Source organism: Mus musculus, chromosome 9, assembly GCF_000001635.26.
Source record: "Mus musculus strain C57BL/6J chromosome 9, GRCm38.p6 C57BL/6J".
Classification (NCBI taxonomy): domain Eukaryota; kingdom Metazoa; phylum Chordata; class Mammalia; order Rodentia; family Muridae; genus Mus; species Mus musculus.
Genome location: NC_000075.6, coordinates 82,872,467 through 82,886,227, shown reverse-complemented (window position 1 = coordinate 82,886,227; position 13,761 = coordinate 82,872,467). Strand labels below are relative to the sequence as shown.

Sequence of the window (13,761 nt, the reverse complement as noted above, 5' to 3'; positions counted from 1 at the left end):
TGGTTAATTTGCTTCTTCATGGTAACATACTCTGACTGCTAGTGAGATTTTAGTTTTTGTTTTTGATTGACATGGATCTTACTACCCTTAGCTGTCCTGGAACTTGCCATGTAGACCAAGCTGGCCTCAAAGCCACCACCAGCCTGTGCCATAGTTTAGAGTGAAATTGTATTTTTGATTTTTCTTAGTGACTGTTGCTTAGTAGGCCAGTAATTTAATGTATATAATAATTGTATTAAAATTTCTTTTACGATCAGTTTTAAAATTTCAAGGTTTTTATGCTCTGTACTGAGCTTTTCTGTGTAAAATGTAGCTTTGCTTCTCTTCACTACTGTGAATTAGAGCCTTCGATATAGCACTGAAAACACCACACATGAGCCTTCTTAGCAGCAGTGTTCCTGATCCATGAGCTAGACCAGTCTTTCTGCCTGCCATATACATCTCCTGATGGCTGAGAGCTATCAGAGCAGAGTACAATAGGATTCACCTTGATTTGCTTGTTGTAGCATTATCATTTGTGTTTTCCAATACCATTCATTCTTTGGTTAAACTACTATAAGTTTTGTCTGCTGGAAATTCAATGCCTTACTTCACATAATTATTATAATCAGCATTTTGAAATGCATAAAAATTCCTATTTATGTTTTTCCATAACTACAGTTACATGCTTTTATTCTGTAGAATTATATTTGTTCACAAATCAGTAAGATTAACTGTTATACAATTGCATTGTGTTCTCAAAAAATGTCTTCAGATTATCTTTGCTTTTAGAAATAAAATTGTGAAATACTAGAAAATTTTTTAGCATTGCCAAGTGTTCAGAAATAATTCCTAGTTGGGTTCCTTGCAGATTCTCTTTATCTTTTTTGTTTTATAAACAGTCTGTTGTTTACCTTTCATCTTTACATGTTAATTACTAATAGTATAATTAAAATTATTTCCTTTTGTGTGGAAATGAGAGGATGGAGTGAGATCACGAATTTCAGGGAAAAAAAAGTAACCCCTATAACTCTGTCTCTCGTCTGCCCTGTTCTATAGAAATCCCCTTCTAGAAAGCAGCAGCTTTGATAGTCTGTTGTGTCTTATTCCAGACATTTTCTACATAATATATAGTTTTCTCTTAATAAAAAACTAAGTTTTATTATTTTAGAGAAGCTTTTAAGATGTTAGTAATATGATTGTTTTAAGAATGAAACTTAAATGTCAGATGTGATAATATTAAATTGTCTATGCTTATAAAGATGAGATAAAATTTCTTTTTTTTAATAGGCGCTTTTCATCACTAATGTGGGAAGTTCGATATATAGAACATAATACACGAACATTCAATGAGCCAGGAAGCCCAATTGTGAAATCTGCTAAATTTGTGACTGATCTTCTCCTGCATTTTATAAAGTGAGTTATGTATCCACGCTTTTAGTATAATAGTTACAGCAATGGCATGACTTAACTAATTTAAAGTGTGAAGTGCTAAAATGTAACTATAGTCATCTTTTACATAGTTGGTGTTGTCCCAGCAGCATAGATCCTCTTTTAAAATGGAAAATCTTAGTGTAAAGAAAAAAATATAAGTCTTGCCTTTCATAATAGCTCATGCCTTTCAGCCTAGCATTAGGGAGGTAGAAAGAGTGAATTGATGTGAGTTTAAGGCCACAGTGATCTAGCTATGGAGTTCCAGACTATCTTAAGTTTATATAGTAAGGCTCTGATCAGGGGGGAAACAACAACAAACAAACCACATCTTCAAATAGTCTTAAAATCATAAGTACATTGCATATGTATGTTACCTTTACCTTCATGATGTATATGCTCCTCATGCATGCAGTACCCACAGAAGCCAGAAGAGGGTATCAGATCTTCTGAAACTGGAGTGGCAAGTGGCATTTATTTATTTATTTATTTATTTATTTATTTATTTATTTATTTATTTATTGTTTAGTTGAATTTATTCACTTCACAACCCAGTATCAGCCCTTCATCTCCTTCCAGGATCCCTGTTGCAAGTCCCTCCCCCCTCCCCCATTGCCCTTAGAAGAAGAAGGTTTCTTGTACCCCACACATCATGTTGCTGTGGGATTAGGTACATCCCGTCCCACTGAGGCCAGAGAAGGCTGTCCATTTAGGGGTGCAGGATCTACAGGTAGGCAAACAAACTCAGGAACAGCCCCTGCTCCAGATGTTTGAGGGACCCACATAATGACCAAGCAACAGGTGGCAGAGATTATTATCTGATGTTTTCAGTTGAGGAAATTTAAGGCTTTGGAAGGTGGGCTAAAGCCAAGTTGCACATTAAAGGGAATCTGCCATTTGATTTGAGAACTTTTCCATCTTAACATCATACACTTACTCTGTCAAGTTTATTAACAAAATATTAGGCAGTACAGGAAGGTACTAAATTTGAATTTCCAAGGTTGTTGTCATCCCAGCTATTTGGGAGGCTGAGCCAAGATTGAGAACTGTCTGGGCAACATTAGGAGACACTGTGCTTTCATTCTTAATGCTTTGGGTCTTGCTCTTAACCTGCTGGCCTTGAACTCCTCATAGGTCTGCCTGCCTTTGCCTCCAAAAATTTGGATTAAGATTTGAACTACCATGTTCACCTTAGGAGACATCTCAAAAGGGAGGAAATTCCTTCACAAACTTTGCACTCTAATTCAACAGCCCCAGAAATGCGTATGGACGCTGACTATCATTTAAGACAAAAACATGTTTCCTCCTTTCCTCAGCTAGTATGTAGCCTCCAAGAGTGCATTGGGCCTTAGAACTTGAAGCCAGATGCAGTATTCAACTTTTGCTGTAAAAATTGTTTATTAATGTCATGATTTATGTTGGGGACTTTTTCTTTCCTACTTCTGTTTAAAATGAGGTAGTACAGTGTATATTTTATTTTTATAATAAAAATATTCAGGCTTTTAAACCAATAGTTCTTAATCTGTGGGTTTAGAGTCCTTTGAAGGTCACTCTCAGTATTTACATTACAGTTCTCAACCATAACAAATTAAAGTTATGAAGTAGCAACAAAACAATTTCATGGTTGTAGGTCATCACAACATGAAGTACATGAAAGGTTTGAAATTTTGATGGTTGTAATTTTCAGTTGACTATGCAGCAAATATTTTAACTATTAGATACATACAAAGTATGTAATAAGTACTTGGTGATAAAATCATACTTTAGCTTTGTAGTAGAGTTTTATGAAATAGATAAAAGTTGTTATAATTTAATGAACATGGGCTAATAAGACAATTATAAAAATAATAAATATAGGGGATAATCTAGTACATAGTAGAATCTTATTTTTACAAATGAGGTAGATGCTGATGAATTCAGAAGAAACTAAGTCAGAGGAAAGTCTTGGGGATACGGAATAGATTTATGTGGGGTGATAGAAATGCTGAGGAGAGAGCTGATGAGGTCAGTGAGATGTCTTAGCAGGTAAGGATTTCCTACGCCCCAACCTAACGATCTGAGATCAGTTTCAAATGCCCGCCCACAAGGGGAAAAAGGAAAAGTGACAAGGTCAGATTGTCTTCTGTCTCTGTTATGCACACCATAGCATGTGTGCACATCCTCTCCTTCCATAGGTCAGTTGTAATTTTTGTTTTGTTTTGTTTTGTCTTGTTTAAAGAATGAATTGATGAAGTAGGGATGTATGTGTATGTGTGTGTCTGTCTGTCTGTCTGTCTGTCTGTCTGGATATATTTATGCGAATGTCTGTCCCTTCAGAAAGGCATCAGGTCCCCTGGAGCTGATGTAAACTACCTGATATGCATTCTGGAAACGGCACTGGTCCTGAGGAAGGACAGGATCAATTGTTAATGAGCCATCACGTTAACTCTTAGGAAGTAGGCTTCCTAAAATATAAGTTCTAAAGGCAAACAGATGTTAAAAGTATTTTCATATGCTCAGTTTGTTTCATACCAGTGCCTCAAAATATTTATTTCAATATAGTACCTTCTAATAAAATCTCAAGACAAGACAAAAAGCATAAATATCTCTTACCATGGTTCAAGAATGGGCTTAGCTTATGAAAATGAGAAAAGGGAAGGGACTAAGAAATAAATATAAGGTTAGAATTCACAGGAGCAGACAATTAATTGAGTTTTCGAAAGAAAGGGGTAGTGAAAATCTGAGCTGTCCATGACTGTAAAAGTGGTGTGTTGTTGAAAAAGGGAGAAAACCGTAGAGGAGAGTGTGTTGTGGAAGTTAAGTAGAGACAGGAAGTGTAGGTGATGGTGTCAGAAGGAGACGACTAAAGATACTTTATGGAGTACTTCCACTTAATATAGACAGTGACGGGAATTAGAAGACAATATATTTTTACCCAAGTAAAGTGAGCAAAAGTGAGAATTGAATTTTCTACACTGAAATCAGTCATAAAAGGCATGGATTAAATGTATATGGATAATGTGTTTTTTATGTTAGGAACAAATTCTTAAAGAAAAACCACATAGCTCTAATCAAACATCAACATTTTCTTTTACTTAGGGATCAGACTTGTTATAACATAATTCCACTTTACAACTCAATGAAGAAGAAAGTTTTGTCTGACTCTGAGGTATGTAACTTAGTTCACTGTGACTACTACATTAATACTACATATTATAGAGTTCTAAGTAAGATTTACATGTAGTAGTTTTCATATGAAAGTGTTAGAACATTGCTTTTCCCAGTACTATATTGTCAACTGCTGCTGTCATATTTAGAATTGACTTGAGGTTGAAACAAATCTTAATGGGGGGAGAATTTACTAAACCAGTCAAATGCATTATTCATTTTCTAAAGGGTAAGAGGAAAAACTACCAAGTGATAAGGTCTAGGATGTTTCATAAATTCGATGTTTTATTGCCTCAAAGGAAGAAGAGAAAGATGCTGATGTTCCAGGGACTTCTACCAGAAAGCGCAAGGTAACAGCATTTGGGTTTGACTGCTTTTGCTTACCGAAGTATTGTGTTGTATTAAAGCGTACTAAAAGCTTATTTACTCTTAGTAATATTAAAAGTAACTTAAGTGTTCAAATAATTTTTATGTATAAATATTTTTTTGAGGAAGATTCATATTTTATATGGGTTGAACATCTCTAATCTGAAAATCTGACAGAGTGCTCAAAAACTCTTTTAAGTTTTGAGCATTGATGCACAAAATGTGTCTCATTTTGGTTTTTGGATCTTGATTTAGTATTCCTTAACCAGTAAATTTTACGAAAATATTGCAAAACAAAAAGGCTTCAAATATAAGCCACTTCTGCCAAGCTTTTCAGGTCAGGAAGGCTCAGGCTATGCCTCATGATGTATGACGGTACTAAAAGCACAAACTGTGGCTGGTGTAGTGCTTCTGTGAGGACAGTGCTTCCTCTGCAGGCCTCGGGGCCTGAGTTTAATCCCCAGCACCTACATACAAAGCAGCTCAACTGACATCCCAGTACTGGGCAGCGAAGGCAGGAGGTTCCTTGAGGCTTGCTAGCCAGTGAGCCCAGTGGCACTGTGAGATACCATAAACAAAGATGTTTTCACTGTTACTAGAACATACAGTTTGGGTCCCAACTCCATGTTGGACAGTTAACAACCACTGCAGCGCATGTTCTGATGCTTCTAACCTTTGTAGGCACCTGCACCCACTCATCATGTACATGTAATTGAAAATAAAAATCAATCTGTGGGCATGTATGCCCTTTAATCTCAGCAGCAGAGAGAGGCCGATTTCTATGAGTCTTAAGCCAGACTGGCCTAAGTAGTGAGTTCTAGTCCTGCCAGGGCTACATAGAGAGAAAGGAATGTAAAATAATACTTTAAAATGAAAACAAAGTTGATGGCTCCTGAGCAAAGGTACCAGATGTGTCACATATGGGTGTGAGCATGCATGCCTTGCCCACAAGTAAATCAATGAATGAATCGAATGAATGAATGGGCAAATATGGGTTGTGTTGCTACTTAGGTGTTTTGTTTTGTTTTTTTTTTTAATTTCAGGATCATCAACCTAGAAGAAGGTTACGCAACAGAGCTCAGTCTTACGATATTCAGGCATGGAAGAAACAATGTCAAGAATTACTGAATCTCATATTTCAATGTGAAGACTCAGAACCTTTTCGACAGCCAGTGGATCTTCTTGAATATCCAGTAAGTATTTCTAAGATTACTTTTGTACAACTGTTTTTATTACTGTGCTTCATTTCCTCATTAGTTCATTCATGTTTTTATTACCTATTCAGTTACAAAGAACTCTTACATTGGAAACTGGTAAAATGGAAAGAGGCTTAAAATATGCCTGTTAAGAACTAACTGGCTTATGCTTCTAGCTTTTCTCTTATCTGTTTTGTAACTAGAGTAAGCCTCTTAGCTTTCTCGTATGATAGAATTTTTACTTAACTATGCTAGTTTCCTTTCTATTGCTGTAATAAACACCATGAACCAAAAGCAACATGGTGAGGAAAAGGGTTTCTTTAGAGATTAGAGCCCATCATATAGGGAAGCTTAGGCAGGAACTGAAGAAACAACAGTGGAGGAATGGTACTTGCTGCTTGCTTGGGTACTTAACGTACACGACCCAGGACCTGCACAGGGGCACCAGAGAGGGCTGGGCCATTCCACATCATTCATCAGTCAAGAAAATATCCCCTGTAGGGACTGTGCCAATTTAATGGTAGCAATTTCTTACTGACTTACCTCTTCCCAGATAACTCTCTTGTGTCAAATTGACTAAAAACTGACAAAACACATTATTGGCAGAAACTCTACTTCTCCATATTAGTTCCGAGAGCTTACAGCTATTATCTTACCCATTTTTCTCATGGAGTTATGGTGATAAAGTGAAAATACATGATAAATAGCTTTGTAATGATGAAAGAATTGCTACATTGAAATAGCTGTTAAAATTCTTATATATACTGGTTGATATCCATGGGAGGCCTGCACTTTTCTGAAGAGAAACAGAGGGAGGATGGGGACAGGTGGCTGTGGTCAGGATGTAAAAATAAGTAAGTAAAAATTTATTGTGTGTAAACCACACTGTAAAAATTGTTTCACTGTAAAAAGTTATTGTACATATTTCTATAACTCCAGTGTATGAACTTTAGGGAATGCCTGGTTAAAAGTGTTGAGACTCTATAATCAGCTATTTATAACTGCATACAGCCATAAAAGTCTCAATCCAGGTTGAAATGATTTTTAAAAAACTCTTCCAGTTAGGAATTCAAGATTGTAAAGTTTATATGGCATCACAACCTAAATACAGTTTTATCTAGCTTCTTTGTTGTTTGATTTTTGTATAGGCATTATAATTTGAAGTAAATATGGACTTGTTGATAGATAACCTTTTTTAGTTTTGAAAACCAGAAACAGACTCATTACATGTGCAAGGCAGACGTTTAATTTTAACAGCAGAGTCAGTTGGGTCAATAAGACATTTGCCTGGCCTGAATTCCAGAATTGAGTTTGTACTCTACAGTACTCAAAGTTTCAGAAGCGAGGCCTCCCTTTATTTTCTATAAGTTCTCTGTCGTTTTAAAACAGTGCTTTGCTATTTACTTCGTGGTTCTAGTTGTTTATTGTTTAAGCCTTAATGTTTTAATTAATAGAAATATAAATATTAGCCTTTTGCAGAAATAAATGAGGCCTTGGGTAATGGTTAGGAAAGAATTTAGAACTGAGAACCCACTCTTAGCCAACTGAGGGAGATTTGCATTCTAATTAAAAATCTAGAATAATTCCACAATAAATGCCATTCTTAGCTCTAGTGAGATGGGCATCTCATTTAAGCATATACTATTTGTAGACTTAGAATCTGAGTTCATACTATTGTATTGTAGAAAGTGAAATTTTAAAGTCTCTTTATGTAGCACATGAAAAGATTAGAAAAATTAAAGACTAAAATCAGCACATTCGAAAATAAAGTAAAACTTAACATTTATTGAAGTTATTAAGTGTTTCTAACCATGATGGAATCAGAGTAGAAATTGTTAACACAAAGGTCTCCAAGGTAGATCAAGCTGATCTGCCACACAAGTGTTGGATTATTAGCATACAGTACTTCCAAATCAGGCAGGGCAATACACTTGTACATAGTCAGTAGATCAAATAAGTCTATGGTAATTTAAAAAATGACCTCAATAACAATGAATTCAAAATGAGTACCAACATTTGTGATTTGGACTTAAGAGTAGGGTAAGAAAATGTAAAAGTAGTGTACGCTGCATTTGTCAGAACTCTTGAAATCAATAGTGTATATTCACTTCTCAGTATAGAAAAGGAAGAGTAAGAGCAGAAGGAAACAGGAGTAAAATAACGGAGAGCTAACGTCAGAGCTACTGAAGAGGTGCAGTGCGGGCTGTGCTGCGACCTCACTTGTCTCACCCTGGAGTGAGCAGAAGCTCTTCTCCCACCTGTTAGGTTCCATCTTTATCCAGTTCATTTCCAGAACACAAGCCTTTTGACATCTATTTATATTTATTATTATTGTTTATTACAAAATACCTAATTTGTTAAATTCTTCGACATGAAATTACTGTGACTTCAGGCTCTATATAGATGTGAGCTGTCTTGAGGAGTTTTAGAAATACTTTGGTCTTATGTTTGGTGTTTTGTCTGCATGTGTGTATGTGTGCCACAGGTTTACCTGATGCTTGCACAGTTTCTCTACAAGAGCAGCAAATGTTCTTATCTACTGAGCCAGCTCTCCAGCCCCACATTGATTATATTTCTTTACTTTATAGTGTTTGGATGAGTTGACATTCATTAGATTTATAATTATAAGTAGGCTGAAGCTTTCACTGCTGTTTTGTTTTTAGAAATTAATAGTTCTGTAACTTGTCATAAAATCCTGTCAGTTGCTGTGCTATAAAGTGATACTTTGGTAGTAATAATAACACTAGCTGTTTCCTTCTCTCCTAGGACTACAGAGACATCATTGACACTCCAATGGACTTTGCCACTGTTAGAGAGACTTTAGAGGCTGGGAATTATGAGTCACCCATGGAGTTATGTAAAGATGTCAGGCTCATTTTCAGTAATTCTAAAGCATACACACCAAGCAAGAGATCAAGGGTATGTCATCATCAGCTTGTTTTACTTTGTTACAAGCATGCCAAGTCGCTAAAGGCTTTTACATAAAACTTGGTGCAAAATTAACAGACTATTGTGTTGTTGGAATTGATGGTTGCCTGTTGCTTTCTAGTATGAAAATGCTGTCGTTTATTTTCCATCAGAAGAATTTGAAAAACAATGCGAGTTTTTAAATTCTAGAAAACTTTACTAGAAAAATATTTAAATTATAATTTTTACTAAATAGGCATTTTCTTTTGAAGAATATTTAACCCATTTTGTGGATATTTTTTCTCTCCATAGATTTACAGCATGAGTTTACGCCTGTCTGCTTTCTTTGAAGAACATATTAGTTCAGTTTTGTCAGATTATAAATCTGCTCTTCGTTTTCATAAAAGAAACACCATAAGCAAGAAGAGGAAGAAGCGAAACAGGAGCAGTTCCCTGTCCAGCAGTGCTGCCTCAAGGTGCTTAGTTCCCTTTCAGTGACTGACCAGTCTGTAACTTTGTCATCTAAATGGGAGAGCTTGGTGGTTTTTAATGCTTCCTTTATTATTCCCTATATTGCAGAATGATATATTTGACATGCCAGTTCCTATGATGTGGAGGATTTTTAATCTTTTAAACTAGAGCTTTACTAGTGTAAGTGCTTAAATTCAAACTGCTAAATCTATTCGGTAAACCAGCATTTCTAGGCTAGTGATGGCATCATGCTTTCTGTCATATAACTGTAGCATTGACAATGATCCTTCACTAAATATTCACTTTTCAAAGGCTCACAACCATATGAAATCCACTACAAATCTCATGTTTTAACATAATTCATAATAGTACAAATGTTGAATTCAGCAGTATTTCAAAACTTGTAACATCTATTTGGAGAATTGTTAAGAATGATTAACACTGTGATAATCTTATTTTCAGCCCTGAAAGGAAAAAAAGGATCTTAAAACCCCAGCTAAAGTCAGAAGTATCTACCTCTCCATTCTCCATACCTACAAGATCAGTACTACCAAGACATAATGCTGCGCAAATGAATGGTAAACCAGAATCCAGTTCTGTGGTTCGAACTAGGAGCAACCGTGTAGCTGTAGATCCAGTTGTCACCGAGCAGCCCTCTACATCATCAGCCACAAAAGCTTTTGTTTCAAAAACTAATACATCTGCCATGCCAGGAAAAGCAAGTAAGAGCCACAGATTATACATCAAGGTGTCATTTTCTTTTGTTAAAAGGGCTTTTGATTTTCCGTTGGTTTTGACAGTTACCTGAAGCTACTGGTTTTGTTTTCTTTACTGTTTTTCCTCCTTTGAAGAAATTGAGTTATAAAGTGAGAACAAGAAAGTTGCAGCTTAGGAATATTTTAATAGATTACAAGAATAAGAAACTGAAATAGATTCTTTTAAACCTGGTACTAACAATTTGACCAGAGTTGCCTTCATAATTCTGAACTGAAAAGAAAGCTTCTATTTGGGCTGGGCTTGTTAACCTTTTTTTTGTAGCCTTCTACTAGAAGGTTGATTCCTGGGCTTGTCAAGTGTGAGCGAGGCCCTGGGCTGCAGTCCAGCACTGTAGAAGGAGATGTGAGGAAGCTTTAAGTATCTCTCACTCGGGTTTTGTTCTCTTGGCTAACTGAAGCAGCCCGGGTTCGTAGCGATCCTTGGCCTAACAAGTCTCAGCTTCTCATCTTTGTACATTTTGTTTTAGTGCTAGAGAATTCTGTGAGACATTCCAAAGCCTTGAGCACACTTTCCAGCCCTGATCCGCTCACATTCAGCCATGCTACAAAGAATAATTCTGCAAAAGAAAACATGGAAAAGGAAAAGCCTGTCAAACGTAAAATGAAGTCTTCTGTGTTTTCAAAAGCATCTCCACTTCCAAAGTCAGCCGCAGTCATAGAGCAAGGTAAGCTGACTTCTTACTGACATCTGGGTGCTGTAGCCACCACTGTTCAGTGGAGAGACGGACACCGCAACATCACGGGTCTAAGGCCAAGCCTCTGTAATGAATACCCTGCCTCAAAAAAGGTGAAAGTAAAAAATGTTACTTGTAATATTTTCAGATATAGTAAGTCATTCTTACAGTTAATGTTTTTTTTTTTTATAGGAACTGGCCTTTTTCCTTTTGGGGGTGTCAATTTAAGAGTTGTAGTATGTAATACAATAAATTTAGTAATGCTTGAATGCGCTGGCCAGAAGAAATTGCTCAGAACTGGAGGCCAATATCTGACTATTGGTGGGATCAAGACACCTGTATGTTAGTGCCTCCTTGTACAGTTGGGATGAAGCTGGGTATTGAGGTGGTTCAGCTGATAGACGTGATTACACATGGGCCTTTGAACCTTAGGTGGAACCCCTGAGCTGACAGGAGAAAAGTGACTCTGCAGAATTGTTCTCTGACCAAGGCACTTGCACATATATCATGAGCATACTGTACAAGTCACTATTATCTGTCTTATGGAATTGCCATCTCTGAGGCATACTGCTGAATAAGATCACCCTTTCTAGTTCTTTCTGAACTCTGGCTGGCTGGTCAACTCAGCTCTCTGGCTTAAACTCCTCTCCATGCTGACTGATTCAATCTGGCTTCTCTCAGCTTCTCCTGAATTGCTCTGCTTGGCCTCACCCTAACTCTAGCAATGTGTTCTAATCCTCTGGCTACTTATTCTCTGGCTTCAGTGGCCTCTGCTGACCTGCATAAACTAACAGATGAACTCAGCTGCACCGCACTATACTTTCTGCACTCACTCCCAACTACCTCCCCGAGCTCCACTCCACTTAACTGAACCGACTCCCTGTCCCTACCTACCTGCTCTAAAACGGCTTTTCTCCCTAGAGTTGGGTATATCTGACCAATTCTGTCAAGTCTTTCTCTGATCCATCACTTTGTCTTCCCCTCAATTAGATATCATTGTTTGGGATTAAAGGTATGTACTAAAGGATTCCAGCCAGAGGAATTAAGGGTGTGTACTAAGGGGCATGTCTCTATTCCATTTGGGTCATACAGACTAGATGGGGTTTGGATTTGTTGAGAACAGCCATGCTGCTGGATTAAATTCATCCACAATCTGACATATGACCCTTTAGCAAACACCAACAGCCTGTTTATCTAGGGTATATAGTCTACCTAAACCATGGGCTTTTTGACTAGGTTTACAGTAGCAAGCATGGAATTCCTCCTTTGAAGCAGGCCTCAAGGTAGGTTACCCATAAACAACGTGCCACTATTGCACCAGGGGACACGTGTTGCCTGACAGTTGGTGTGTGCATATAGGCTCCAGCTCTGGATAAGACAGTTGTTTTCTTCTCCTGCAGGCTGCAGTGTACCTTCTGCATTGTATAAGAATAGGCTGCAGGTAGAGGGTCTGGGGAATCCACTGAGACTTCTGTACCCAAAGCGAGGAATGGTTTCATTAATAGGGCCTTGTCATCTAGTTATGATAGTCAATCAGAACCATTGGGAAAAAGCTTGTGTTGTGTGGGGTACTTCCTGGGCGTCCCTTACCAGTAACTCAGAAAGATGTATTCTGAACCCAACAATGAGGGGTTTTTTGTTTGTTTGTTTGTTTTTGTTTTTTTGTTTTTAATAACCCACATCTTCTGGGTAGTAGCTACCCGTTCAGGGTTCTTATATTCAAATTCTTCTTTTAAAAATAAGATCTTAAAGTTGGCTTACAAAATAGTGGTATTTTGTTTGTTTGTTTGTTTGTTTGTTTGTTTTTCATAGATTTATTAGTTTGGACTAACCTACCTCCAACCTCTCCTCAGTCCTATCTCTCCTTACACATTTAATTCCAAGGATTCTCCCACCTCTCCTTTTAATGTGACTGGGATTCTGTTTCCCGCTGGGTTTTGTTTTTTTTTTCCTTTCCTTTTCTGAATAGTTTTACTTTGAACTGCATGTTGTCAGATATTAGAATACTAAGTACTGTTTCCTAATTATACTTGCCCAGAACACCTTTCTCTATCTATTTGCACTAAAACGAAACCATTTTGTAACCCAGTCTGATAGTCTATTTTTTTTAAAATGGGAAGTTGTGGCTGTTGATATTCAGAGTTATTCACAATTTTGTCTGTATTCTTATCACTTCATTGTTTCTTTGTTTTTGGTGTTTTCTTGGACTTTTTTGATAAATTGTCCTAGCGTTTACTTATCTTCTACGGCTCCTTGAATGTGTTAATCCTTCTCTTCATTTTTACATAGTCTTTCTATTATCCATAGTGCTGGCTTAGCGTTCTTAAATTCCTTTTATGTTTTTCTCTTGGAAAGTTCTGATTTTTATTTCCATTATTAGATTTACTACACACTATTATATAAATTGACAGTTTTGGGTTTTCAGAACTTTTAAATATCATTCTGGGTCCTCTAGCTTTAAACATATCAGTTGAATAATTATTACTTACAGTTTGTAGATAAGACTAGGTAAGGCATGTCAAAGCTATGGCAGTTTTGATGGAGAGTAACGGATGTAAATTACTGCAGCAAATAATGGTCCTAATTATATTGGGTAGGGGATTAAGAAGGAAGATACTTTGCATGTCCAGGAGATTTATTTTAGGCTCTAGACTCTCTCCTTTTATATAGAAGTTACTGTCACATTCATAGATGGAAGAAAAGCTAAAATTTGTATATTCTTTCTGAATCTGTACATACTTTCTGAATCTTCTCACTGATCAAATGACTGAAAGCAAGAGATAACAATGTGCTTATTATTTATTGAGATGGCCA

General features: G+C 36.8%; 1 protein-coding gene across 8 annotated transcripts in view; it reads left to right on the top strand.

Annotated features, from left to right (window-relative positions):
* Phip (pleckstrin homology domain interacting protein) overlaps nt 1-13,761 on the top strand; it is a 115,510-nt gene that overhangs the window by 95,441 nt on the left and 6,308 nt on the right. For all 8 annotated transcript variants that reach the window (XM_006511564.4, XM_030244740.1, XM_030244738.1 and 5 more), the window contains 8 exons: nt 1,270-1,395; nt 4,489-4,558; nt 4,857-4,907; nt 5,967-6,116; nt 8,886-9,038; nt 9,339-9,502; nt 9,960-10,219; nt 10,741-10,938. In XM_006511564.4, coding sequence (XP_006511627.1) covers nt 1,270-1,395; nt 4,489-4,558; nt 4,857-4,907; nt 5,967-6,116; nt 8,886-9,038; nt 9,339-9,502; nt 9,960-10,219; nt 10,741-10,938 — 1,172 coding nt within the window. The remainder of the gene's footprint in view (nt 1-1,269; nt 1,396-4,488; nt 4,559-4,856; nt 4,908-5,966; nt 6,117-8,885; nt 9,039-9,338; nt 9,503-9,959; nt 10,220-10,740; nt 10,939-13,761) is intronic.